Below are 25376 nucleotides of genomic sequence, written 5' to 3'. Positions count from 1 at the left end.
GGCTGGTTGCTGAAGAAACAAAGCCCCAAACCCATTCAGCTGCCAAGGACAAGCCTGGACTGCTGAGATTTGCCAAGAAAGAGGCTGGCAGGGGACTTAGAAATCTAAAGGCAAAATCTCTGGTTTGGGAGGGGGGTTTCTGGCTGCGGTGCTTTTAGGGTAAATCTTCCAACAGTGGAGTAGAAGTTAAGGGAGGTGGGTGGGAGGGAGAGGACAGAGTGAACCATTTCCACGGTACAGAAAAGAACACTGGCGAAATGTCATGGCGAAAGAGGCTCTTGTCTGATTCCGCAACAGGTGTGCATCTGTGATGAAATTTTACCTCCCTTTACAAGGTTGCTGAGAGGATTAGAGAACTTCCTGTGCTTCCAGGAGACAGACTGCAAGGTGGTTTTATGAGATAAAATTGACCTCCCGTTCACGGTTATTGTGAGTGCTGCGACCACTCCAAAAACCTTACATAAATGAATGCTAATATACATATATATAGAAAGCGAACTGTTCACTTGGGTGCAGGTGACCTGGGTTGAGATTTATCTTGCTGGCTTGTCAAAATGTCCCATCTATTGCTGAAATCTGCAGGGGTGGAGGTAAATGTTGCAGAGATTTAAGTGTGGCAGGTGTGTCTGCACACCCTTCTCAGGAAGGCGAAGGCCTAAACCCGGCCTAAAGGGTTTGTTTTGCTTTCTCAGCCAAACGCATCTCTGAAGCCAGAAACCGTCCGGTTACAGAGCCAACATGCTATAGGATGCAGATCAGGTATCGGGGCTGCTGATCAATTCTGGGATCCCCTGTTCACCACCTTGCAGAGCTTGCTCCCTGGATTCAATCCCTCTGGAATTCCAAAGCTCACCTGATGATCCAGGGTCAGCATCTTTCAGCTGAGCCTGCCTTGCAGGTTTGTTTTTGAGAGTGGAAGCCGCTACGCTCCTTAGAAGCAGCGTTGCAGGGAAATAATTTTGGGCCAGGGAAGAGGAACATTGGGGGATGCAGTTCTCTGGAATTTTACAGGACTTTCCCCAGGCTGTCTGTTATTACCTGGCTGGAATGTGTCCTTGAACTTGTGACAATGCCTCTTGCTTGCTTGGAGGAAGAATAGAGAGCTGTGGGTGTAAGAGACAAGCCTGCTCAAGAGAGAGAGAGAGAGAGAGAGATAAAACTTTATTCGCATTAGCCAATGGCCATAGCAACAGTAAAACATTACAGTATACGCAGAAAAGGAAATTTGATATAAAAATACAATTTAAAGTCCTGAATCAGCATTCAGTTAGTGGCCCTTATTCTGACTGCCCCTGCTATCAACCTAGCAACCTTTGCTGTTAATCTGATCATTTTGATCTGATAGACGAAAGGACATTGTGGCAGTGGTTGAGCACCCTGGGATGGTTAGTACGAGTGAGGTGATGATCTCCTTCCTCAGGTCTTTAGCTTGCTCCAGATACATTTGTTGCTCCACCCACATTTGCCTCTGGCCCCACCCACCACTCAGATGTGTTCCCCAGAAGGGAATTTGGCCCTCAAGCTGAAAAAAGGCTCCCCCCCCAGACAATTGTTTCCCGGGTGCAGGTGGTAGCCTCTTTAGATATCAAGATCATCCTTTTTAAAAGGTCTTGTGTTCCCTTTGCCTGCCTTGCCCCACCATGGGTGCTAGTCAACAATGTTTTACTCAGAGTAGACATATTTAAACCAATAGACTTAAGAGCCATGTTCTTCAGTTTCAGCAGGTCCACTCCTGAGCAGAACCCAACATTCTCCAATTCACTCCAAACTGGTGCCAAAATTTCGGAATTGTTTTGTGCTGCAAACCCTGCGTTGTGTGCCACCCCACAATTGAGTAAGTGATACTCGAAACAAAACACAGGGTTTGTGGCACAAGGTGGACAGTGTTGGGTTGGGGGAGTTACTTATGGCCCCCAGTTTGAGCATCAGTTACTCAATTGGGGGGGAGCACAAAACGTGGGGTTTGCAGTACAAAACGAGTTCAGAACTTTGGAAGGGACCATGGCCATAGTAGCCAGGGGGTAGCCCCCCCTTAAATGAAAGTAAATAAATAAAAATGCTTAACTAAAATTTGAAATTGTAGGAAGATTTTGACAAGATTTTCCTGAGCACTTGGGACCAAAAGAAAGTAATTTAAAACAACCCTTGTTGAGACATTTCATTCCCAATCTGCTAGCTGGAGCCAGACGGAGGATGATGACAGGTGGGTCTCCAGCCCCCCCCCCCGACATAAATCTTGACTACTCCCATCATAGGGGACCCAAAATTTCAGGGTTAGACTGTCTCGCCAGTGGTGCGTGCTCTAGTTATCCCCCGCTTGGACTACTGCAATGCGCTTTATGTGGGGCTATCTTTGAAGGTGACTCGGAAACTGCAATTAATCCAGAATGCGGCAGCTAGACTGGTGACTGGGAGTGGCCGCCAGGACCACATAACACCGGTCCTGAGAGATCTGCATTGGCTCCCAGTACGTTTCCAAGCGCAATTCAAAGTTTTGGTGCTAACCTTGAAAGCCCTAAACGGCCTCGGTCCTGTATACCTGAAGGAGCGTCTCCACCCCCATCATTCAGCCCAGACACTGAGATCCCGCGCCGAGGGCCTTCTGACGGTTCCCTCATTGCGAGAAGTGAGGTTACTGGGAACCAGACAGAGGGCCTTCTCGGTAGTGGCGCCCACCCATCCTTCAGATGTGAAGGAAATAAGCAGCTATCCTATCTTTAAAAGACATCTGAAGGCAGCCCTGTTTAGGGAAGTTTTTAATATTTAATGCTGTCTTGTTTTTAACACTCAATTGGGAGCCTTCCAGAGTGGCTGGGGAAGTTCAGCCATATGGGCGGGGTATAAATAATAAATTATGTTATTATTATTATTAACAAAGCTGGCAGATTCGTGGGGGAAAGAGCAACTAACTATGACGGCCGTTCCTCCACAGTTGGATGCAGTGATGCTTCTGAATACCAGTTACTCCCAGCAAGTGGAAGTCCTGCTTTTTGGCTTCCCATTGGGGCACCTGGTGGACCACTGTGAGAACAGGATACTGGATCAATGGGCTATTCGCTCTTCCCATGTTCTGACTTTAGAGTCAGAATTCGTCAGCAGCGACAGGTCCCCTAGTCCTTCCCCAGAACCATAGAATTCCAGGGTTGAAAGGGACTCTGAGGGTCATCCAGCCCAACCCCCTTGCAACGCAGCTGCCCCATACGGGGATCGAACCTGCGACTCTGGCGTTACCGGCACCACGCTCTCTCCAACTGAGCTATCCAGGGCTGGTATAAAGTGTCCCTGGGATGGCAGGACAACCCGCCTCTCTGCTTGGGCTCCCAGCTGTTGCTGTCTCTCTCCAGCCTCGCTCAGCTTAGTCATGCCTGCTCGCTAGGATCCTAAATGGCTGACTGGGGGGGCACACCCCTTCTCTGCACCCCCCCAAGCCTTAGGAAGGCTGATCTTATGGGGGGACCCCTAATCTCCCCGCAAAGCGTGCTCCTCCTTCCCGATCCAGAATTCTCCCCATTTAGGGGGTTTCGCACACATTTATCTCCCGGCCTCAGGATTGATTGCATTGCGGATTCCAAAACAGTGCTGTCCTCCCCCGCCCACCCCCCGTCCTGCCCTCTCTTCCCCTTCATTGGCCAAACTCATTTCCCCCAACCCCTGGGATAGGCTGCCTGGCCCCGACGTCCCGCCCCTTTCCTCCCCCCCCCCGCAGGGTAAAGTGCTGCGAAGTTTCCTATACAAAGTTAAGAGGCGTCCGCAGCCTTCCTTTTTCCACCTTCTAAAAAAACTTCCAGATCTGAGAGCCCCCTAGACTAAGGTAAGGATGGATAGAAAGGTGAAGAGGAAGGGGGATGTTGTGGGGTAATAGTATGGGTCACCGGAGATGGGGGCCCCCACAATTTTAGGGCAAGCAGCTCTCAAGGGAAGAGGGGGGCGGCGGCGGCGGCGGCATGATTTGGTCCAGCAGAGGGAATCCCCGAGGGTCGCTGATGCAGGGTTACCATGGCAACAGCCCCATCAGCTCTCCCGTTGCCCCTTTAGGGGGGTGAGTTGGTTGTGATTTCACCTTGCCTTCTGGGAGAGAGTTGCTGGTTTTTCGGGATATCTATCTATCTATCTATCATCGGTATCTATCTATCTATCTATCTATCTATCTATCTATCTATCTATCATCTATCTATCTATCTACCTCTATCATCTCATCTATCTCATCTATCTATCTATCTATCTATCTATCTAGAGAGTAGGCTTGCAGTTTCGATGGGACTCGTTTTTGAGATCTCTCCAAATGTACTCCCCTCCCCCCAACCACCGGTGCCCTGGATCTATTGCAGGTAACTTTGGTTCCAAAACTGGGAACGGGCATTTGGCTCAGCGATCAATGCAAAGGGAAGAGTCTAGACCAGATCCTTTTATGCGTGGTTTGAGAGGGGCGATGCTGGAGCTGGGAGAGGTTCCTCTGTCCCATTGCAAAAGCCCACCTGTGCCCATATATTGTCCCCGATTGCCACCCGCATACACAGTCGTGCCCACATACACTGCATGAATTAATCCAGAAGAATTTGTTCTCCAGTTCTGTATACTCTTGAGTCTGCAAGCCCCTGGAATCGTTAGGGTTGTGTTTTGATGGAGAGGCGAGATCTTAATTGGCTGTATAATCCTCACTTCAAGGCTAGGAATGCTTGTAAGGTGTCCATCTTTTCTGCCTTCCAAGTTGACAGTGCTACAGGCTGATTTATTCCTGGTGATTGCGGGTTTTTTGTTTTGTTTTTTGGCTGTCATGCTCAACATTCGCACACACCGCTTTTTGAACACCCGAGAGCTTCACACCTTCAGTTATCTGTCAGGGATTATTCAGCTGTGATTCCTCCATTGCTGAGGGTTGGGCTGGAGGACTTCCAAATCATTGATTTCATGACTGTAAAGGTAAAGGGACCCCTGACCATGAGGTCCAGTCGTGACCGACTCTGGGGTTGCAGCGCTCATCTCGCTTTACTGGCCAAGGGAGCCGGCGTACAGCTTCCGAGTCATGTGGCCAGCATGACTAAGCCGCTTCTGGCGAACCAGAGCAGCGCACAGAAATGTTGTTTACCTTCCCGCTGGAGCGGTACCTATTTATCTACTTGCACTTTGACGTGCTTTCGAACTGCTAGCTTGGCAGGAGCAGGGACTGAGCAATGGGAGCTCACCCCGTTGCGGGGATTCGAACTGCCAACCTTCTGATCGGCAAGTCCTAGGCTCTGTGGTTTAACCCACAGCGCCACCCGCATCCCATGACTGTACTAACTCAGTAACTGTAGTTCTGCACATGTTTACTCCGGAAAGTAAGCACCCATTCAGTTCAATGGGACTTCCTACCAGGTCAGTGCTTACAAGGTTGCACCCTAAACTTTATGGCAGGTGGGCAAACCACTGATGTTTAGGGATTCCAGTTCTAACCAGCTCCGACCAGCACGACCAGTGGTCAAGGAGGATGGGTATTCTAATCTAGCGACATCTCCAGAGGTCAACAGGTCCCAAACCCCTGGCTATCATATTATTACCAGTTTTTGTTTTATTACTTTGTACTATTTGCTAATATAATAAGCCTTTATGCCCTTATTTTGAATGTGAAAGTAATGTGTGTCCTTTTGCTAAGCGATCTGTAAAAAGGGGATGGAGGAGAAGCTCCCCCAAAGTTGCTGAACTACAACTCCCATCACCCCTCCTGGTTGGGTTGGGTGTGCTGATGGGATTTGAAATCCAGAGCCGCAGGTTCCTCACCACCGCTTCACAACAGCCTTGCAAGGCAGGCCAGGTGGCGATCTATGGCTGAGGGGAGAGGGCAGGGACAGGCCCTGCAGATCCTTTTGGACTTGTTATTTATTTTTAAAATTAAACTTATATCTTGCCCTTCCTTCCAAGGACCCCAGGGCAACTGCTGAGGAATTATGGGAGTCCAACAAGGGCTGTAGCTCTCCCCACTTGCTCCAACAACTTGAGTTATCTGCAGCAGTGCGTGTTTCGCATCCACAACTCACGCTATTTCCAGGGGGAAGAGCTTTGTTAATGGGTTGCGTCGAAACCTACGAAGGGTCTGATCAGAGGTACGAAGCCCTTCCGTCTCTTGTTGGACTCCAGTTCCCATCAGCCCACATCAGAATAGCTCGGTTGGTCATGGATGATGGGAGTTGTAGTGGAGCAAGATCTGGAGGGCTCCACGTTGGCTATAACACATTATGAGATGCCCTGAAGATACTAGGCAGCTCACATACAATGGAATCACCATTCCGGGTTCCTGCCCCGCAACACGCCCTCTCACATCCCTGCCGAAGGCTGCCAGGACCTCATGTAGAATCATAGAATTGTAGAATTGGAAGGGACCCTGCGGGTCATCTAGTCCAACCCCCTTATTGCAGCTATATCCTGCTTTTTTTCTCCAAGGAGCTGAAGTTGGTGTACATGGGTCTCCCCCTCCCTCCCTCCCTTAACCTGCACAACAGCTCTGTGAGGTAGGTCAGACTGAGAGGTCAGGCTGAGAGGGGATTTGAATCTGGGTCTCCCAGGTCATAGTCCAACACACTAACCACCACACCGCTGCGGACTCACTTGTCCTATGAATTATTTTTTTTAAGTGTTGTTGTATAGAGAGGCCCATTTTTGTCCCTGCCTGTGTCGGGTGGTGCTTGGCTGCCTGTAGCCACTGCCGCCAAGGATCCGGCCCGGCTAGGTTCCGCTGTCCCACATAAATCTCCTATTAAGGGCACCGCTGCCAGGGTTGCTATGGCATCGGAGCTGGGGGGGGGCAGAAGTTGAGAGCAGCAAAACAAGGCTGCTTCCTGCTTGCATCTTCTGATGCCTGCTGTAAAACCACAGCCTCTTTGTATATTGAGAGCAGGATCAGAGAACACAGAAATATATGTACATACTAGGGGTGCAGTGTGACTTTGGGGATTTGTGATTGTGTGGTGTTGGGAATTAGCTTTGTCCCACAGGATTAGACTTCTGAAAGAGGAATAATAGTGCCTATTTCACTCCAAGGATCCTGCCCCAAAACTTTTCTCTTTTCTCCCAAGTCTGATTTTCGGCAGGGAGAGCTGCTGCCAGTCAGTGCCAGCAGTGCTGATGCAGATAGACCAACGGTCTGACTCACTAGAAGGCAGTTTCCTATGCCAGTTCAATGGAACGGAAGGGCTGTAGCACAGTGGCAGAGCGTCTGCTTTGCATGCAGAAGGTCCTGGGTTCGAATCCCCAGCATCTCCAAGTTAGGGCTGGGCACGTGTGCTGCCTGAAACCCTGGAGAGCTGCCAGTTCGTGTCGACATCGCTAAGCTAGATAGACCAATGGACTAACGGTTTCCTACCTCGAGAGGCTTGTCTCCAACTCAGTTTTACTCTTGAAACGGATGGGTCTAATTTATACCCTGAATATGGCAAACATTACATGCACCTGCAGGGAGTGTTAGCATCCATGGGGACATGCTTTTAAAAAATAAGATAACATTTAAAACATCAGCCTTTTTCTTCCTTCTTTTTCTCAAACTTCCAGATTAGGAATTCTCTGCAAAAAGGTGCTTTTCCTTCGTATAACCACGGGGGCCTAGCAGGAGAGGGGGGGTGGGAACCCAAACCAGCAAGGCTGTTTAAAAGCCTGCGTCCAAAAAAGGAAGAGTGGAGAGTTACTTGTTCTGGGGGGAGCAGGAATTATTTCCCTTCTGGAGCTCCCTATGGGAGTCGAAAAGCTTGGAGTTAAATGGATTCTGGGGCAGGAGACAAGAAAGATCTTGTCATGTCCCTCCAGAGCAGTCTGGGCTGGTCTGCTCAGCAATTTCCACCTGCTAAAGTGTATTAAAAGCGTCTAAAAATACCTCCCTCCTTTTCCCCAAAGTCAGTCTCCTGTTCTGACAGCTGTTCCCTACAGGGAAGGGGGGGGGGATATTTAACAAGAATGTATTGCATGGAGGGGAGAGAAGAGGTCTTGAAAAGTAAAAAACTTCTCATCTTTTAACAGCAGACCAGGCCGACTGCATTGCTAAACCCTGGAAGACCTTTAATCTTAATCATCGGGATTGCTGTGTTTAAAGGTTGGCAGGTTGCCCTACTTGAAGAGATGTCTCATAAACTAAAACTACATAATAGGCAGAGCTCGAACGACCATTTTTAATTTTCATACGTGCCTTGATTTTACTTCTTCTACAAAATATTGAGTTGCAGGCTCACTCAGTGCCACCAGTATATGCAAACCCCAGATTCTCAACAATAAGGGAGATCACAAACGGAGATTTCTTTTATTCTTACCAATACCAAAGGGAATATTTGTAATACTTTATTATCCCTTTAGAGCTGCATTGGATCTTCGTAATTTTGTTTCCAGACTGCAAATCTTTACGGTTTAAAGTTTTAAATCTTTGTTCGATTTCTTTTTATTACATTTAAGAAGAGAAGAAAAATAGAGGTTTTTATATATGGGCACCTCTTTTCTTTTCTTTTTAGAGGAGGTCTGGAGTACCTATTCTTTTGACACCTGTGTGTGTCACCCTCCAAAAACCCACTAACTTTGTCCCAGAGCCCCACAAATTTGCATTTTTGTGTTTGCAAGAGGACTTGTTTCCTCTTCCTCTCCTTGCTTTCGGAGTGCTGGTAATCAGACCTCGTTCAGAGTCCGGCATAATTTGGATTCCCCACATTCTCTTTCCAGCAAGAATAGCTCTGCCTGGAAGACGTTTTTAAAACTGCCCACCCACCCCCTCCTTTCCAAACTAATAAGGGAAGATGCTCTTCTCTTGTCTATTCTGGGTTGGCTCCAACTCAATCCACTTCAGAGTAGATCCACTGAGATAAATGAGTTCTATCTATTGTACGTTCTACTCAAATAGTACATTCTACTCGAAGGCGGTGTATACACCATGCATCTGAAGCACATTCCCCCCCTCCAAAGAATCCTGGGAATTGTAGTTTCCTAAGTGTGCTGGGACGCAGGTGGCGCTGTGGGTTAAACCACAGAGCCTAGGACTTGCTGATCAGAAGGTCGGTGGTTCGAATCCCCGCGACGGGGTGAGCTCCCGTTGCTCAGTCCCTTCTCCTGCCAACCTAGCAGTTCAAAAGCACATCAAGTGCAAGTAGATAAATAGGTACCGCTCCAGCGGGAAGGTAAACGGCGTTTCCATGCGCTGCTCTGGTTCGCCAGAAGCGGCTTAGTCATGCTGGCCACATGACCCGGAAGCTGTACGCCGGCTCCCTTGGCCAGTAAAGCGAGATGAGCGCTGCAACCCCAGAGTCGGCCACGACTGGACCTCATGGTCAGGGGTCCCTTTACCTTTTAAGCATGCTGGGAATTCTTTGGGGTGAGTGCTTTAAATGTACAGTGTTTATACAGCCTAAGTTAGTCAAAGCCATTAAATTTCAATGGGTCTGCTCTAAAGACCAGCATTGGGTACAACCCTGTGACTCAACTCCATTGATTTTGTTACAGGTGCGAGGCTGCTCAGTCACCCATCTCATTGCGAGTCCCTGCTGTTGTAAACAAAATCTGCCCTTCTTCCCTTATGGGTTATGCAAGAGCCCATACAGAGTCCTTACGTAGGTTCCCTATTGGTAGGAGAAAATAACAGAGGCCAACCAGAGAACATTGAAAAGCAAAGCAGCTAGTAAGCCTGATCTTTATTGATCTGTTGCAACAGGGTCCTCGCTCACCACACGCAGGAATGAGGAGGAACCCAGAACAATGGCACGAAGGCCTTATATAGACTTTCGAAATTGCCACCCAGTAGATCAAGACCACCCCCAGGAACATCATACATAGGTCACAGAAGGGCTGAAATCTGAGTGCTTTGTTTACCTCCTGCCTGCCAGGTTACCTGTTTAATGGTTGATTGGATTGCCTGGGGAGCCTGGCTAGTCTTTTGTAATGATAAATACTTAGTTCCTGAGCCAGGTCACAGGCTCACACCCTATTCATATCTTAAATGTGCCCTTAAGACAGGATTTGTGAAGGGAAAAGACAATGGGGAGGTTTCCCACTTTGACCTTGCAAAGAAATAATTGAGGTCAATTTGTTCAGGACTTTTTTTCTGTGGAGTTTTCAGACATGTGGTTTATATATTTATGTACGTGTTTGCTCGGTACATTTATGAACATTTATTACATATTTAAGACCTTAAAATTCTTATCACACTGCGGAATAAAGGAAGGAGTCCAGCCACCAACCGGAGCAAATAGCTGTAGACCAAAGTTTATTGCGCAACAGGTTCAAAGAAGAATTTTGAACCCCGAGGATGGGGTGACAAGGACTTTTAAAAGTTTCCCACCATATCCCAGAATACAGTTCATACAGCATCATTGCTACATCCCTGACATGTCACAAAAGGAGAGAGGTAGACAGGGGTTACACTAGTTTAACCTTGGCAAACATGTCCAAACAAGTCCTTGGTACAAGATTAGCATAAGCAGGCATGGCAGGGCAAGACCCAGGTATAAGATTAGCATAGGCAAACACCCCTGAAGTCCCACCACCCAAAGTACAATAGAACTTCCTTTGCATGTCTGGACCCCTTGGCAGGTCTGGTGATGGGATTAGGCTTTCCTTGGCCAACAATCAGCTCAGCAATTGTCACCTCTGTGCACTTCCTGGGGTAAAGTAAAGGGACCCCTGACCATTAGGTCCCATAGTGGCCGACTCTGGGGTTGCGGCACTCATCTCGCATTATTGGCTGAGGGAGCCGGCGTACAGCTTCCGGGTCATGTGGCCAGCATGACTATGCCGCTTCTGGCGAACCAGAGCAGCGCACGGAAACGCCGTTTACCTTCCCGCCAGAGCGGTACCTATTTATCTACTTGCACTTTGACATGGAGCAGGGACCGAGCAACGGGAGCTCACCCCGTCGCGGGGATTCAAACCGCCGACCTTCTGATCAGCAAGTCCTAGGCTCTGTGGGTTAGCCCACAGCGCCACCTGCGTCCCTACTTCCTGGGGTAGGAGGTGTGTATACACGTCCTCACACTTGGGGAGGTGGCAGGGAAAAGAGTTGTTTTCCCAAGGGCAAAATCGTGTTGAATGGAGGAAACTGGCAAAGGAGTTTATTTTATATGATTCTTAAAGCTAGGTAACTTCCCTGAGCTGTCAAGTTGAAAGGATATGGAGAAGGGCCTTAGCTCAGTTTGCATGCATAAGGTCCCAGTTCAGTCCCTGCCATTTCCAGGTAGGGCTGGGAATCTGCCCTGCCTGAAACCCTGGAGAGCTGCTGCCAGTCAGTGTAGGCAATGCTGAGCTAAATGGACCCATCAGTCTGACTCTGTTCCGATGCTCCTATTTTAAACCAGCTGTTTGCTCAAAACCATGAGACCTGGGATCTTTATTCATGGGGTTAGAGACAATATCTGCTGCTGCCAGTCAGTGCAGACTGTGCTGGGATGGGAGACAGAGAGGCCGGCTGGCCTCTTCCAGGTTTTTGCATCTCATCTGCAGCCTGTGCCCCAATTTCTCTGCCCAAATTAATTTGCCAGTCAAATTCCCCCGACGTGAAGCGGCCGGCCTCGCCTCCTTTGTACTTGAGGCTGATAAAGAACCTCCTCTGTCTCTTTCTCTCTTCAGACATCTTCTGTTCCTTCCAGCCCCCCATCCGATTGGGGGTCTGCATCCCTAGGAGGCTCCGCTGACCCAACGCCCCGTGGCATGAGCCAGAATGACTGACAATTCAGACTCCCGGGAGTCGGACAACAACAGCTGGGTGATTGCCGGCTCCGAGGTGAGCGGGAGCCGAAAGCAAACTGGGGAGAGGGGTGAAGGCTCTGTGGGGCAGGGGCAAGACATCAGGGGTGGGACAGCATAACAAACTCCTCAAAAGCCCTCTCCTCGTAGGCTTTTGGGTCTCCCAGGCCTGACCTCTTGTGAGGAGGACACTGGTTGGGGTCTGTGGTGGGCCCTAGAAGCTACTTCTTTTCTCTGTAGGCTGGGGGGTGGGTGGGTAGGGAAACCTGCAGCGCTCCAGGTTTTTAGTGGCTATCCTCCTGGACTGTTGTCCTTGTTGCCTGGGGCTGATGGAAGCTGGAGTCCATTAGCATCCCTTGGAAGATGTCCCATCTCTGAAGTTGGCAGTGAGGTTTGAAGGGGGTGGGCAACCTCAGGGTTGGAGGGCGTCCTCAAACCACGCCCACTCTCCCTGGGCCACACCCATCTTTCTAGGCCAGGCCCATCTTTCCAGGCCACACCCCTTTCCTGAGGCCACACCCTCTTTCCAGGAAACACCCATCTACCTATGCCACACCCATCTTTCCAGGCCACACCCTCTACCCTCAGGCCACACCCCCTCACCAGTGTTGCTTCGTACCCTCTTGAGGGGGTGGAGTGCTCCTTTGGATGCACGATTGGGGGGGTGTTTATTAACTGGCCTACTGTACACAGGTAGGGACACGGGTGGTGCTGTGGGTTAAACCACAGAGCCTAGGACTTGCCGATCAGCAGGTCTGCGGTTCAAATCCCTGCGACGGGGTGAGCTCCCGTTGCTTGGTCCCAGTTCCTGCCAACCTAGCAGTTCGAAAGCACGTCAGAGTGCAAGTAGGTAAATAGGTACTGCTCCGGTGGGAAGGTAAACGGAGTTTCCGTGCTCTGGTTCTCCAGAAGCGGCTCAGTCATGCTGGCCACATGACCCAGAAGCTGTACGCCGGCTCCCTCGGCCAATAAAGCAAGATGAGCGCCGCAACCCCAGAGTCAGTCACGACTGGACCTAATGGTCAGGGGTCTCTTTACCTTTACCTATACTGTACACAGGTAATATTTGCATCAGCTGCTCCGCCCACTTTTGCCTCTGGCCCCACCCACTTGGGACCTGCAGCCCCTCAGAAGGCAAGGAGATGCAGCCAGTTGAAGCTGGAGCCTTCCGTAGGCAGAGGAGATCCTGAGCCACGATCCCTTCCTTTCTTCACCAGGCTGCATCTCGCCCGCCATCACCCACCCTTTGGCCCACAGGACCCTTTCCCCCTAAACCACGCCCACTGGCTCCAGGCAAGGTGTCATATGTGGGGCAGGTGCCCAGGTGACCACGAAGAGACAGTCGGGAGCTCAAAGCAGGTCATCTTCTCCCGCTTCCGCCAAGCAGCTGATGAGCAAGAGAGGGACCCCTGTGCCTTTCTCCTGCAGCACCAAGTGGCTGCTGTTGGAAACCCCTGCAGAAATGGAGATTGCCCCTTCTCATTTTAGCGGGCGGCTCAGTGCAAAGCGCTTGGTGCTAGGGAGGCAGAAAAGCCCCCTGCGCTGCAGTTCCCAAGCACCTGGCAACCAGCTGGCCATCAAGCCCTTGTGGGAGCTCCTTGTGATGGACTTTGGTGGGTGGGCAGGGGCAGTCTACCTGTATTATTATTATTATTATTATTATTATTATTATTATTATTATTCCACTCTCCACCCTAAGGTCCCAGGGTGGGTTGCAACATTAAGGCACAATATAACAAACACTTTTAAACAACTTACAGTCAAGAAAATAAGGTGGGTCCTAAAAATATGCACCTCAAATATAATGATCAACCATGGGCAGTTGAATTCCTCCTGCACGCCTGAGTATTTTGCTTTAAAAAATAAATAAATCTCTATTTCTGATACTTCATCACAGCTGTTTTCTTCTTCTTTTTCTGTATCCAATAATAAATAAATAAAAACATAGCTACAAAACACACACACAACCATCATGATGTTGAGTGACTGACAAGTGGGTTGCCCCACTCACCTGCCAAAGTTGGCCCACAGGGGAGGGGCCAGGTGAAGATCCTCCCCCCTGCCACTCTATGAGAAAAAGGGGAAATCTTGTGACCTCTATTTTCGTTGCGTTTTGCCCCTCCAGGCTCTACCTGTAGAAGACCTTGGCTTGGAAACGCAGGCTGGGTCTGAGCCGGCCCAGGAAGACACACAAGGTATGTAGCAATGGACGAGGCCCAACCCTTAGCTGCCTTTGAAGGTGACCCGGAAACTGCAATTAATCCAGAATGCGGCAGCTAGACTGGTGACTGGGAGTGGCCGCCGGGACCACATAACACCGGTTCTGAGAGATCTGCATTGGCTCCCAGTACGTTTCCGAGCACAATTCAAAGTGTTGGTGCTGACCTTTAAAGCCCTAAATGGCCTCGGTCCTGTATACCTGAAGGAGCGTCTCCACCCCCATCGTTCAGCCCGGACGCTGAGGTCCAGCGCCGAGGGCCTTCTGGCGGTTCCCTCATTGCGGGAAGCAAAGCTACAGGGAACCAGGCAGAGGGCCTTCTCGGTAGTGGCGCCCGCCCTGTGGAACGCCCTTCCAGCAGATGTCAAAGCGATAAACAACTACCTGACATTCAGAAGACATCTTAAGGCAGCCCTGTTCAGGGAAGTTTTTAATATGTAACGCTGTACTGTTTTTAACACTGATTGGGAGCCGCCCAGAGTGGCTGGGGAAACTCAGCCAGATGGGCGGGGTATAAATAATAAATTATTATTATTATTATTATTATTATTATTATTATTATTATTATTATTATTCCATGCCCTTTCCTAACCCCACCCGGCATATCCTGGCCACCCTTGTTGCTTTGCAATCCTCTGCATGATATTGCAAGCTGGACTTCAGTATATAATGGGGAAGCTGCTTTGCATATGGGGTCCGGCTCACCCCACTGCTCTGAAGGAGGGAAGCATATTTTCAGTGATGGAGGATACCTGGTATTTTCATCAGACCCTGTTTGATTACTGTGTGTGTGTGTGTGAATTCCAGGCATGAGGGCTGAATGCGGCCCTTCTAGCCCTCTTATTCTCTGGCTCTTGGAACTTTCACCAGGCCACACCCCCTTTCACAGACCACGCCCACTTTTCTCCAGGCCCCGCCCCTCACCAGTCCTTCTTTGCACCTTCCTTGGGTGTTTTTGCCTGGCTGAAATGTGTCCTTGAACCCTGACACCCCTTGCTGCGTCCAGGTTTGCTTCTGGCCCCACCAACCCCTGGCATGCGCCCCCCCCCCGGAAGTTGCCCAGAAGGGAATGCGGGCCTCTGGCTTTGAAAATGGTTCCCCACACTGGATCATAGCTGTCAACTTTCAGATTTGAAAATAAGGGATCAGCAGCCTCACCTGTCCCGGGGACAGTCTATGGGATATCTAACAATCTGGGATAGCAGCGGGAAACGGCCCTAGAATAACGGAATTTCCCGCAAAAAAAGGGAAGGTTGACAGCTATGCCCTGCATGCAGATGAACATAATAAACGCATTCGTTTACTAGCTTTAACACAGACATCTTTTTGGACAGCCCCTCTCAACGAGAGCAAAACCCTCGTCGACCGGCCTGATGCAGATGGCGCCAGTCAGAAGGTACAGCATTCGCTTAATTCTCTGCATGTATATGAGAATTCTCCAACTTTGGGGCTTCGTTCCTCTTTGAACCCAATTCCATTTGGCAATTAGCCAAATGATCCACACAGGCCCTCTTCTGTTGGGGCCTGCTGCGGCCACAGATGCACCCCGGAGGTAAGGCAGCGGGCGGCAGTAGGCCAAGCGCCCACAGCGAAAATTTTGTGGGTGCCCAGGCACCCAGGGCCTCCTGGAGTTGGCGGCAGTGCTTTGGACATGTAAATGGCGGTAATTGGCCAACGAAAGCCATTATCGTACAAAGAAACTGGTCTGACCAAATTTTGCACGGTGGCTCCTCTTACCTGGATACAGTTGGGCACCATTTTGTTTTTCATTGGTTTTCACATATTACATCACAATACAGATGTACCAAAGCCAACACCATTTCTTTCCCATCCCCCTATACATTTACATTTATATTTCCTCAATCCATCCTATTCTTCTTTTCTCCTTCCTCCCACTTCCCTCCGCCCCCACTCGATTTCCTCCACATTATAAAATTTAAAATAATCTTTGCATTCTACAATCTTCTCAAATCATCTATATATTCTTATTATCTTTCCTTACTAATTTTTCTTCCATCCAGTACTTCACATTTTAATCTAGGCATATTAGCGTATCTTTCTTTGAGCAATATTTTGGTTGGGCACCATTTTGAACCAAGATGGCAGACTGAACCTTTTAAAGCTGCACCAATTTTTTTTTTGTATCTTAGAACTCCCAAGCAACACTGGATAAGAGGTTGCCAGGAAGTAGGCACACACACACACACACCTTCACAATTCGAGAACAATGCCAATTTTACAAGCATCCTTATCTCTCTCTCGCGATCCAGGGTCCTGAAGTGGTGGTGGACCCCAGTTCTGAAGAAGCCCCCACGCTAGTCAAGACGCCAGAGCCCGTCCTGTCACATGCAAAGGAGGCCAGCACCTGCGAGGCTGAGGAAGGATCTGTGCCTGTCCCACAGGGAACTGTCTTCATTCACAAAGCAGGTGACTTAATGCCATCAGCAAAGGCAGTTCTTTGTGGAATAATGCGGAGGCCTTTGACAGATCTCTGCCCCAAGCCGAAAGGTCAGAGGAATTGGCCACCCTCCAGGTGCCCGGCTTGAATCCTTGTTGACTTCCCTGTCAGCGACTCCCGGCAAGATCAGGCGAGATCTCAATCGGCGATCCTTCTCAACGTGAGAAGAACACACCACTCCTCCCCCTCCATTCCCAGGGAGGGGAAAGAGACAGACAGAAATGTATTTACATGCCTTTATTTCTGTCCTTCCAGCAGTACAGAGAAATCGTGACTGCTCTCTCTCATCACCAACAGCAGAGAGAGAAAAACTCCTCCCATGTACTTCCAGTACAGGGTCATGTGACACTCTGAGCTAACATCAGGTGCTCAGTGCTTTGAATAGACTGTCCCTTGTTCCCATGGTACAGTCCCAAAACATCAACATCCTGTTTGGCTTTCCAGCCACCTGGAGCTCGCTTCTGCATTGCTCCTTTTTCGTAACAGCCTACACATCTACATTTTGGCTGCCAGAAGAAGCAATAGAGGAAGTGCAGAGGGCAAGGAAACAGAACACAAATGCAAGCAATTGCATGAGTTTTAGGCTTCAAGTTAGTGTCTGGACAGGTGTGCTTAAGGACTTAGGTGGGGCAGAGATTCTTGTCGGGTCTGAGGGCCGCATTTCTTTGTGGGCAGCTTTCAGGGGGCCACATTCTAAAGGTAAAGGGACCCTTGACCATTAGGTCCAGTCGCGGCCGACTCTGCGGTTGCGGCGCTCATCTCGCTGTACTGGCCGAGGGAACCGGTGTACAGCTTCTGGGTCATGTGGTCAGCATGACTAAGCCGCTTCTGGCGAACCAGAACAGCTCACGGAAATGCCATTTACCTTCCCGCCAGAGTGATACCTATTTATCTACTTGCACTTTGACGTGCTTTCGAACTGCTAGGTTGGCAGGAGCAGGGACCGAGCAACGAGAGCTCACTCCATTGCGGGGATTCGAACCGCCGACCTTCTGATCGGCAAGCCCTAGGCTCTGTGGTTTAACCCACAGTGCCACCCGCGTCCCACATTCTAGTGGTGGACATATCCAGGAGGCAACAGTAGGTGGAACAGCAGACGAAACCTTAGCTCTGTAGGGTCGCCAAAGGCTCTTGCTTACAGATGTTCACTCGCTTTCACTTCATCCTGGCAAGCTGAAGGTATTCTTGCAGTTCAAGAGCAGATTCTAATTGAGGAGGATGTGGAGCAGAAACCGTGAGGTTCAGAGGTATTTTCTACCTTTATGCTGAATTTCCATGAAGAGAGTTCAGGGTTCAGGAGCAAAGAGGGTGACTCGCCACCTCTGCACCTGCAACCTGTAAAAGCTTCTTTGCTTGGTTGCCTGGAGCAATTTCACCCTCGCCATAGGCGAGCGGCCACAGGTGAGCCTGTTTTCTCCAGCTGACGCAATATTTTGATCCTCATTTCTTGCCCTCTTCTTTCCTCTCCTTTCCCTTCCCAGGCCCTCTGGGGAAGGAGGAAGGGAACACTTCCAGCAGCGGGGAAGAGGCGTCCAAGGAGCGTGATGTCGAAGGCCTGCGCAGGCGAAAGGGTCGGGACGTGCCTCCCGTTCTGCCGGGGGCCGGCAGAGATCGAGGCGCAGAGGCCTTCGAGGGTGACGACGGTGGCCTTCCCAGGACAAAATGGCTGTTCGGGTTCCTTGCCCTCCTGGGTTTGGCCTTGTTGGCATCCTTGGGTAAGCGGTGGCCTTGCTGGGGTGGGGGCTAACTCTGCTAGCTGTTCCCTCTGGGATGGGCCTGTGACAGTCTTAATAATAATAATAATAATAATAATAATAATTATTATTATTATTATTATTATTATTATTTATTATTTATACCCCGCCCATCTGGCTGAGTTTCCCCAGCCACTCTGGGCGGCTCCCAATCAAGTATTAAAAACAATACAGTGTTAAATATTAAAAACTTCCCTGAACAGGGCTGCCTTCAGATGTCTTTTAAAGATAGGATAGCTACTTATTTCCTTCACATCTGAAGGGAGGGTGTTCCACAGGGTGGGCGCCACTACCAAGAAGGCCCTCTGTCTGGTTCCCTGTAACCTCACTTCTCGCAATGAGGGAACCGCCAGAAGGCCCTCGGCGCTGGATCTCAGTGTCAGGACTGAACAATGGGGGTGGAGACGCTCCTTCAGGTATACTGGACCGAGGCCGTTTAGGGCTTTAAAGGTCAGCACCAACACTTTGAATTGTGCTCGGAAACGTACTGGGAGTCAATGCAGATCTCTCAGAACCGGTGTTATGTGGTCTTGGCGGCCGCTCCCAGTCGCCAGTCTAGCTGCCGCATTCTGGATTAATTGCAGTTTCCGGGTCACCTTCAAAGGTAGCCCCTCTGTGTTAACCTTTTTGCAAACCACGGTGAGGGCTTTTTAAAAACAATTGAATGGCGTAGACATTTCATGAAATAAATAATAACAAAGCCTCATTGCCTCTCTCTATCTCTCTCTACAGGGGTCATATTTGACCAAGATGATGGTAAGTCTTGTTTTAACTCCCTTTCCCCACCAGTGGGGAGCCACCACAGAACCCCCCCCCCACTATTTTGCCGGCTTAGAAAGAGGCTCTATAACATATAGAATAAGAGAACAAGAAGAACATACATTTAAAGAAGTTTGGGAAATGTTTACTGAATATATGGGGCTATTGTGTACAGTTGAAAACGTTGGCAGTGTTTAGTTAAATTCAACAGGGTAAATAAGTTTTGATGGATGTAATAACGGAATGCTGAATTGTTTAGTTTATGTAAAATATGCAGGGATTTATGATATGCAGAATGAACCATGGAAGGAGAAGAGGGAAAGTCATTGATATTTTAAAGCTGTTTAAATGAATATTCTGAATTTGTAAAAGAGAAAATTTAATTATGTGTGTGTGTGTGTGTGTGTGTGTTTATATATATGAATATGAAAGAGGCTCTTAATTTTTGCACCTCTCCCCTTTTTCTCCTTTACATACTCCCCCCGCCCCACCCCGGCTGTCTCCTACAGGCCCAGTGGACATTTTCAGCACCTGGTCAAGCTCAGACAGTGAAGAGCCCCTTCCTGGCTCTGTTGGGGTGGTGAGTCTTTTTATCTTTGTGCTCACGCAAGAGGTAACAGGGGGTTTCCTGGTTGGAGTTCTGGAGAGCAGCTGCCAGTCAGTGCAGACAATACAGGGTCTGGGTTAGCATATGGAATCTTCTTGCTGGCTTGCTGCCCAGCCAAAGATTCCAGCCAATGGGAAACCTTGGGAGGGTCAGGAGGGCGGAGCCCTCAGGGACCAACACTTGGCTGCGATGTTCAAATCCTGATGTTTGCAAATAATAATAATAATAATAATCCCCAGCCACTCTGGGCAGCTTCCAACAAAGTACTGTATTAAAATACAGTAGTCTGTTAAACATTAAAAGCTTCCCTAAACAGGGCTGCCTTCAGATGTCTTCTAAAAGTCTGGTAGTTGTTCTTCTCTTTGACATCTGGTGGGAGGGCGTTCCACATGGCGGGAGCCACCACCAAGAAGGCCCTCTGCCTGGTTCCCTGTAGCTTCGCTTCTCGCGGTCAGGAAACTGCCAGAAGGCCCTCAGAACTGGACCTCAGTGTCTGGGCTGGACAATGGGGGTGGAGACGCTCCTTCAGGTATACTGGACGGAGGCTGTTTAGGGCTTTCAAAGTCAGCACCAACACTTTGAATTGTGCTCGGAAACGTACTGGCAGCCAACAAGGCTGCGGCTCACTGTGACTCCCCACCCCACCCCAGCAGGATTGGCCAGCTTCGCCCCCACGGGAACCCCCGGTTGGCGAGGAGCTTCAGAGAGCCAAGGAAGCGGTGATGTCATCAGATGGTGACCGCCAGAGCCTGGATGCCATGGGACTCTTGCTTGACAAGCTGGCCAAGGAGAATCAAGACATCCGGCTTATGCAAGCGGAACTGCAGGTGGTGTGGAGGGTCTGGGTGGAGCGAAGGAGGGCAGAGCAGCTCCTTTGCATGCAGAAGGTCCACGGTTCAATCCCCAGGGGCATCCCCGAGTAGGGGGGGATTGTCCCCCACTTGAAATCCTGGAGAGATGCTGCCAGTTGGTGGAGACAGTAAAAGTTAGGTAAAAGGTGGTGCTGTGGTCTAAACCACTGAGCTTCTTGGGCTTGCCGATCGGAGGGTCAGTGGTTCGAATCCCCGCGACGGGATGAGCTCCCGTTGCTCTGTCCCAGCTCCTGCCAACCTAGCAGTTCAAAAGCACACCTGTGCAAGTAGATAAATAGGTACCATTGTGGTGGGAAGGTAAACGGTGTTTCTGTGCTCTCTAGTTTCCGTCACATTGTCCCGTTGCACCAGAAGTGGTTTAGTCATGCTGGCCACATGACCTAGAAAGCTGTCTGTGTACAAACTTGAAAGTGAGATGGTCGCCACAACCCCATAGTCACCTTTACTGGACTTAACCATCCAGGGGTCCTTTACCTTTACCTTAATAAGTTAGGACCTGATTCTTCTCTCTCATAACAGTAGTCCCCCCTCCCCATTTGTCATTTGTCCCCCCTCCCCATTCATATCATTTTCATTACGTATCCCATAATATTTCAAAGCATTTATCATCACATACAAATCTTTTTTAACACACAATGTTTCTTCTTGACTTCCCGCCCCTCCTTTCCTAATGTTTGATTTTTACTCTTTTTCATTAGCTGTTTTATAACAGATACGTATTTATTATCTAAGCCCATCTACCGTTAAATATTTCGGTAATCCACTGCTTATATTACAAATCCTTCATATATTGGTGATAAATTGACAGATAATCCATCAGTGGTTTTCATTCCTTCTTAAATACTTATGCGAGGGTTGCCATATTTCAAAAAGTGAAAATCAGGACACAAAAGTTGTCCAGCTTTTCTTTTTCTTGGCCAAAGTTTTTTCAAAGTCAAACTTTGAAATGTTAAAATGATTTTAAAATTAATGAAATGTATACATTTGAAAAGGTATAAATAAAAACTTAAAATAAATAAATTAAGAGAATAGAATGTGGGACTAGGTGGGCGTTTTTAATGACAGCAACAATGACGAAATAACTCCTTTCCGTCCTGAATTTTACTGCTGAAACGAATGCTCCACAAACAGTTTTTGGGGAGCGGCTCTCAATAATTGTTCCGGGTTCCTTGGTCTGGTGATGTTTTGTCACTTGTGTCCTGGGATTGGGCTTTCCTCTTGCGTCTTTGCTCCAGCAAACTAACGCGTCTCCATTTTCCTTTCCTTTTGGAAAACCGCAGGCCCAGAAGGAGGAACTGCAGCTGCTCCTGCGCAAGACGGAAGGCGAGGCGCTGGACTTCACCTCTCAGCGGCAGAATTTGGCCGCCGAGAACTCCAGGCTGGCGGAGGCGCTGAAGCGGGAGACGGCTTCCCTCCTCGCCACGCGAGCCGAGCTCAATCTTTTGCGGGAGAAGTTGGCCGAGGCGGGCGACTCCAAATCCCAGCCGCGCCCGGAAAAGCTGCCCTCGCAGGACCGCCAACGGGAAAAGGCAGAGAGGCCCGAGGCTGAAATCCGCCGCCTGCGCTCCTTGCTGGCGTCGGTGCGGCGGGACTTGGGGAGGGCCTTCCAGAAAGTTCCGCCCGGCAACGTGTCCGAAGGGCTCCGGAAGGAACTGGACGGCGTGGAGCGGAGGGTGGCCCAGGAGCTGGAGGGGGCAGAAGAGGGGGCCAAACCGTCCTGGAAAGATGGCCACAAAGCCAAGCGAATGAAGGAGAGAGCCTGGCACAAAAGGCATGATGGCCACGAGGAGCGCAAGCCCACGCACCACGGAGAAGGCCCGGAGAAGGAACACCGTCCTCCGTACAAGGCTCCCAAGATGGCCGACGAGCCGCACCGTCCCAGGAAGCACCAGGGGCCACGAGACGCCAAGCCGGCCAGAGACGGAGAGCACCGGAAGGCCAAGAAGCCCGCTGAGCCCGGTGCATTGTGGGAAGCGCTGGCCAAGCACCCGTACCGGCCTCCTCAGGGCTGCGCCGGCGTCGGCGAGTGCGCCCGGCAGGAAGGGTTGGAGCCAGTGCAGAAGCCGCGGTTCTTGCCCATGCTCCAGAGCTACCTGGCTGGGCTGGGCTGGGCCGAGCACTACGGTGGACTAGTGGCCGCCCTCGAGGGCTACTTTGGGAGCGATGGGGCCTTTGCCCACGACCGCCTGAGCTTCGTGGAGCTCCTGGATGAGGTTGAGGACGCGCTGGAGGAGCTGGCGGAGCAGCTGGGGGGCAGCGAAGAGGAAGCGGATAATTTCGAGGAGGTGATCCTGAGACAGCTGGGGGCAGCCCCTGCGGGCAGGTGAGAGAGCCTGTGAAGTTGTGGGTGCGGGAGACTCTTTAGGGCAGGGGTCAGCAAACTTTTTCAGCAGGGGGCCGGTCCACCGTCCCTCAGACCTTGTGGGGGGCCGAACTATATTTTGGTGTGGGAAATCAATTCCTATGTTGCACAAATCACCCAGAGATGCATTTTAAAGAAAAGCACACATTCTACTCATGTAAAAACATCAGGCAGGCCCCACAAATAACCCAGAGATGATGATGAAGAAGAAGAGTTTGGATTTGATACCCCCCTTTATCACTACCCGAAGGAGTCTCAAAGCGGCTAACATTCTCCTTTCCCTTCCTCCCCTACAACAACCTCTGTGAGGTGAGTGGGGCTGAGAGACTTCAGAGAAGTGTGACTGGCCCAAGGTCACCCAGCAGCTGCAGGTGGAGGAGCGGGGAAGCGAACCCGGTTCACCAGATTACAAGTCCACTGCTCTTAACCACTACACCACCACTCATGTAAAAACACGCTGATTCCCAGACCGTCCGAGGGGCAGATTTAGAAAGCGATTGGGCCGGATTTGGCCCCCCGCCTTAGTTTGCCTACCCATGCTCTAGGGGCTTTAAATGTATGCTTTGAATGCGGTCCCACTGAGCTTTGTGACCAGGTGGGGGATTTGAACCCGGGTCCCCCAGGTCCTACTGCGACGCTTTAACCGCTTATGCCGCCACTGGTTCTCACATTTATTCCTTCACCTAGCTAAGCTAGGTGATTCCACAGGGCACAGTGATGGCCCCCGACCGAGATGTCTTTCAGAGACAAATTCATGGAGGAGAGGACTATTGGTGGCTATTAGCCACAATGGCTGTAATCTTCCTCCACAGTCTCAGGCAGTCCTGCTTTTGAATAACAACGACTGGAAACCACAGCAGGGGAGAGTTGCTGTTGTGTGTGGGTCGTTCTTGTGGGGGAGCCGCTGTGAGAACAGGATACTGGACTAGATGGGCCATTGGCCTGATCCGGAAGGCTCTTCTTATTTTCCTATTTATACGGTATGTTTTCCCCATGTCATACGTGGCTCTGAGACGTTCCTGGTTGTGGAAGAGAGAAGGGGAAGCAGATTGCCAATGGTGTGCTCTGCACCTGCGTGGCTCAATGTTATGTACTGAAGTTCTCACCCTGGGCCAGCAGGGGGATACTGTAGATAGTTATGCAAATAAGGGATCGAAAGTGACATTCAGTGATTGGATAGTTTTAGAATATTGTTACAGTTACATTGTACTGGAGCTCTATATAAGCAGGCTGGCTGAACCCTTCAGTTCAGTTCTGTTCTGGCCTGTGAATAAACAAGAGCTGTTTGAAGAATCGCTGTGTCGTCTGATATGCTCATCCACAACTTAACACTCAATGTTATCAGCCTTAACCTTATTGCCTTCTCCCCAGATTCGCGCAGCGGGACAGCAGCGCCCAGCGCCACCCGAAAGAGAGGAACCCCGAGGGACACGGGCGCAAGAACGGCCGAGAGAGCACCAGCTGGCCCCATGGCTAGGATGGCAGGACCCGCCAGTATTAATCTGGCTCAGGGTGGGAGGGTAAAGGAGTTGGGCCTATCAAGGATCACTTGATGTCCCGGTGGAGGGGTTGGTACCGTTACTCCTTGGTAGGGAAGGAAAGTGTTTTATCAACATGCCAAGTTCTGATGTGTGGGGTCACCCAGATACATTGTCCTCCCCCCACCCAAGTCCACTCAGAGCCCTCTGTCATCACCTGCCCCACCCCAAGTTTGCTTCCACTCAGTAATGACCATTAGTAGAGGACGGTTGGATTATCGTCAGGAAAGCAATCCTTTTTCACCCCATGTCCCCTCCTGTTGAGAGAGATCTTTGCTGGGGGTGGGTGAGGGTCTCTATAGGGCCTTCCCACCCAGATCCAGGGGGTCCTGGCTCACTTCTCTTTCGGCTCGGGATAAGTACAGTGGTACCTCGGGTTAAGAACTTAATTCGTTCTGGAGGTCCGTTCTTAACCTGAAACTGTTCTTAACCTGAGGTACCACTTTAGCTAATGGGGCCTCCCGCTGCTGCCGCACAATTTCTGTTCTCATCCTGAAGCAAAGTTCTTAACCCGAGGTACTATTTCTGGGTTAGCAAAGTCTGTAACCTGAAGCGTCTGTAATCCGAGGTACCACTGTAATTGTGTCAAAGGAAAAATGGATTGGAACCCTAAATTAGAAATACGACGCCGGCGAGATTTTCCTTCTCGGGACGCCGTGACCTTGGTGTTGTCCCTTCTAAACTCTGAAATTCTCCCGAAATTCTCTCTAATTAGGAATGGTGAAAATGGGGATATCATTTCCTCACCTGATAGGGGTGGGGAAGGGTTGAGTCACTTGGGGGGATGGCTTGTTTTCCTTCTTCCCCACCCCACATTCACCCCCTCCCTACTCCCTCACAATTTCTTGCACTGTGAGTGTGTCGGAAACCAAATAAAGGCACTGATTGTTCCTTTCTTTCCAAGGTTGTCTCTGATTAAGTGGCCCATTGAAGGCCATAAGGTGGATGTGGTGAGGGAGTGGGGTGTGTGTGTGATGCTGGCAGGGTGGAAATGTCCTTCCAACAACATATCCTCTTTTTGTTTTGCCATGGCAACAGCTTTCGGTCGTTCGCTGTTGTTGTTTTTTCAGTGCAAGGACACCTGCTAAGAATATCGTTGTGAATCTTCTGGCCTGTGCGTCTGAGTAAT

At 49.9% G+C, this 25376-nt stretch overlaps 1 protein-coding gene across 2 annotated transcripts; it reads left to right on the top strand.

Annotated features, from left to right (window-relative positions):
- Positions 1-3687: 3687 nt before the first annotated feature.
- PBXIP1 (PBX homeobox interacting protein 1) lies at positions 3688-25142 on the top strand. 2 transcript variants are annotated; one of them, XM_053370165.1, is made up of 11 exons: positions 3688-3811; positions 11563-11716; positions 13805-13874; positions 15232-15293; positions 16168-16324; positions 17837-18070; positions 18842-18865; positions 19378-19448; positions 20129-20302; positions 21628-22670; positions 24081-25142. In XM_053370165.1, the coding sequence occupies exons 2-11, from the start codon at positions 11654-11656 to the stop codon at positions 24184-24186; spliced, it is 2004 nt and encodes a 667-aa protein (XP_053226140.1). In that variant the 5' UTR covers positions 3688-3811; positions 11563-11653; the 3' UTR covers positions 24187-25142. The 2 variants fall into 2 exon arrangements, with proteins under 2 accessions (XP_053226140.1, XP_053226139.1); XM_053370164.1 differs by having other exon boundaries at positions 20126-20302.
- Positions 25143-25376: the final 234 nt, after the last annotated feature.

The sequence above is a fragment of the Podarcis raffonei genome, chromosome 16 (assembly GCF_027172205.1).
Source record: "Podarcis raffonei isolate rPodRaf1 chromosome 16, rPodRaf1.pri, whole genome shotgun sequence".
Taxonomy (NCBI): Eukaryota; Metazoa; Chordata; class Lepidosauria; order Squamata; family Lacertidae; genus Podarcis; species Podarcis raffonei.
Note: the sequence above shows the minus strand (reverse complement) of the source record. Positions and strands in the feature narration are given on the sequence as shown.

What these genes read in the sequence shown, in the direction of transcription:
- PBXIP1 (XM_053370164.1), top strand. Translation starts at nt 11,654, where the DNA reads ATGACTGACAATTCAGACTCCCGGGAGTCGGACAACAACAGCTGGGTG. An exon ending in GGGTGATTGCCGGCTCCGAG is followed by an intron (nt 11,717 to 13,804) that starts GTGAGCGGGAGC and finishes TTGCCCCTCCAG; the next exon opens with GCTCTACCTGTAGAAGACCT. An exon ending in CAGATGGCGCCAGTCAGAAG is followed by an intron (nt 15,294 to 16,167) that starts GTACAGCATTCG and finishes CTCGCGATCCAG; the next exon opens with GGTCCTGAAGTGGTGGTGGA.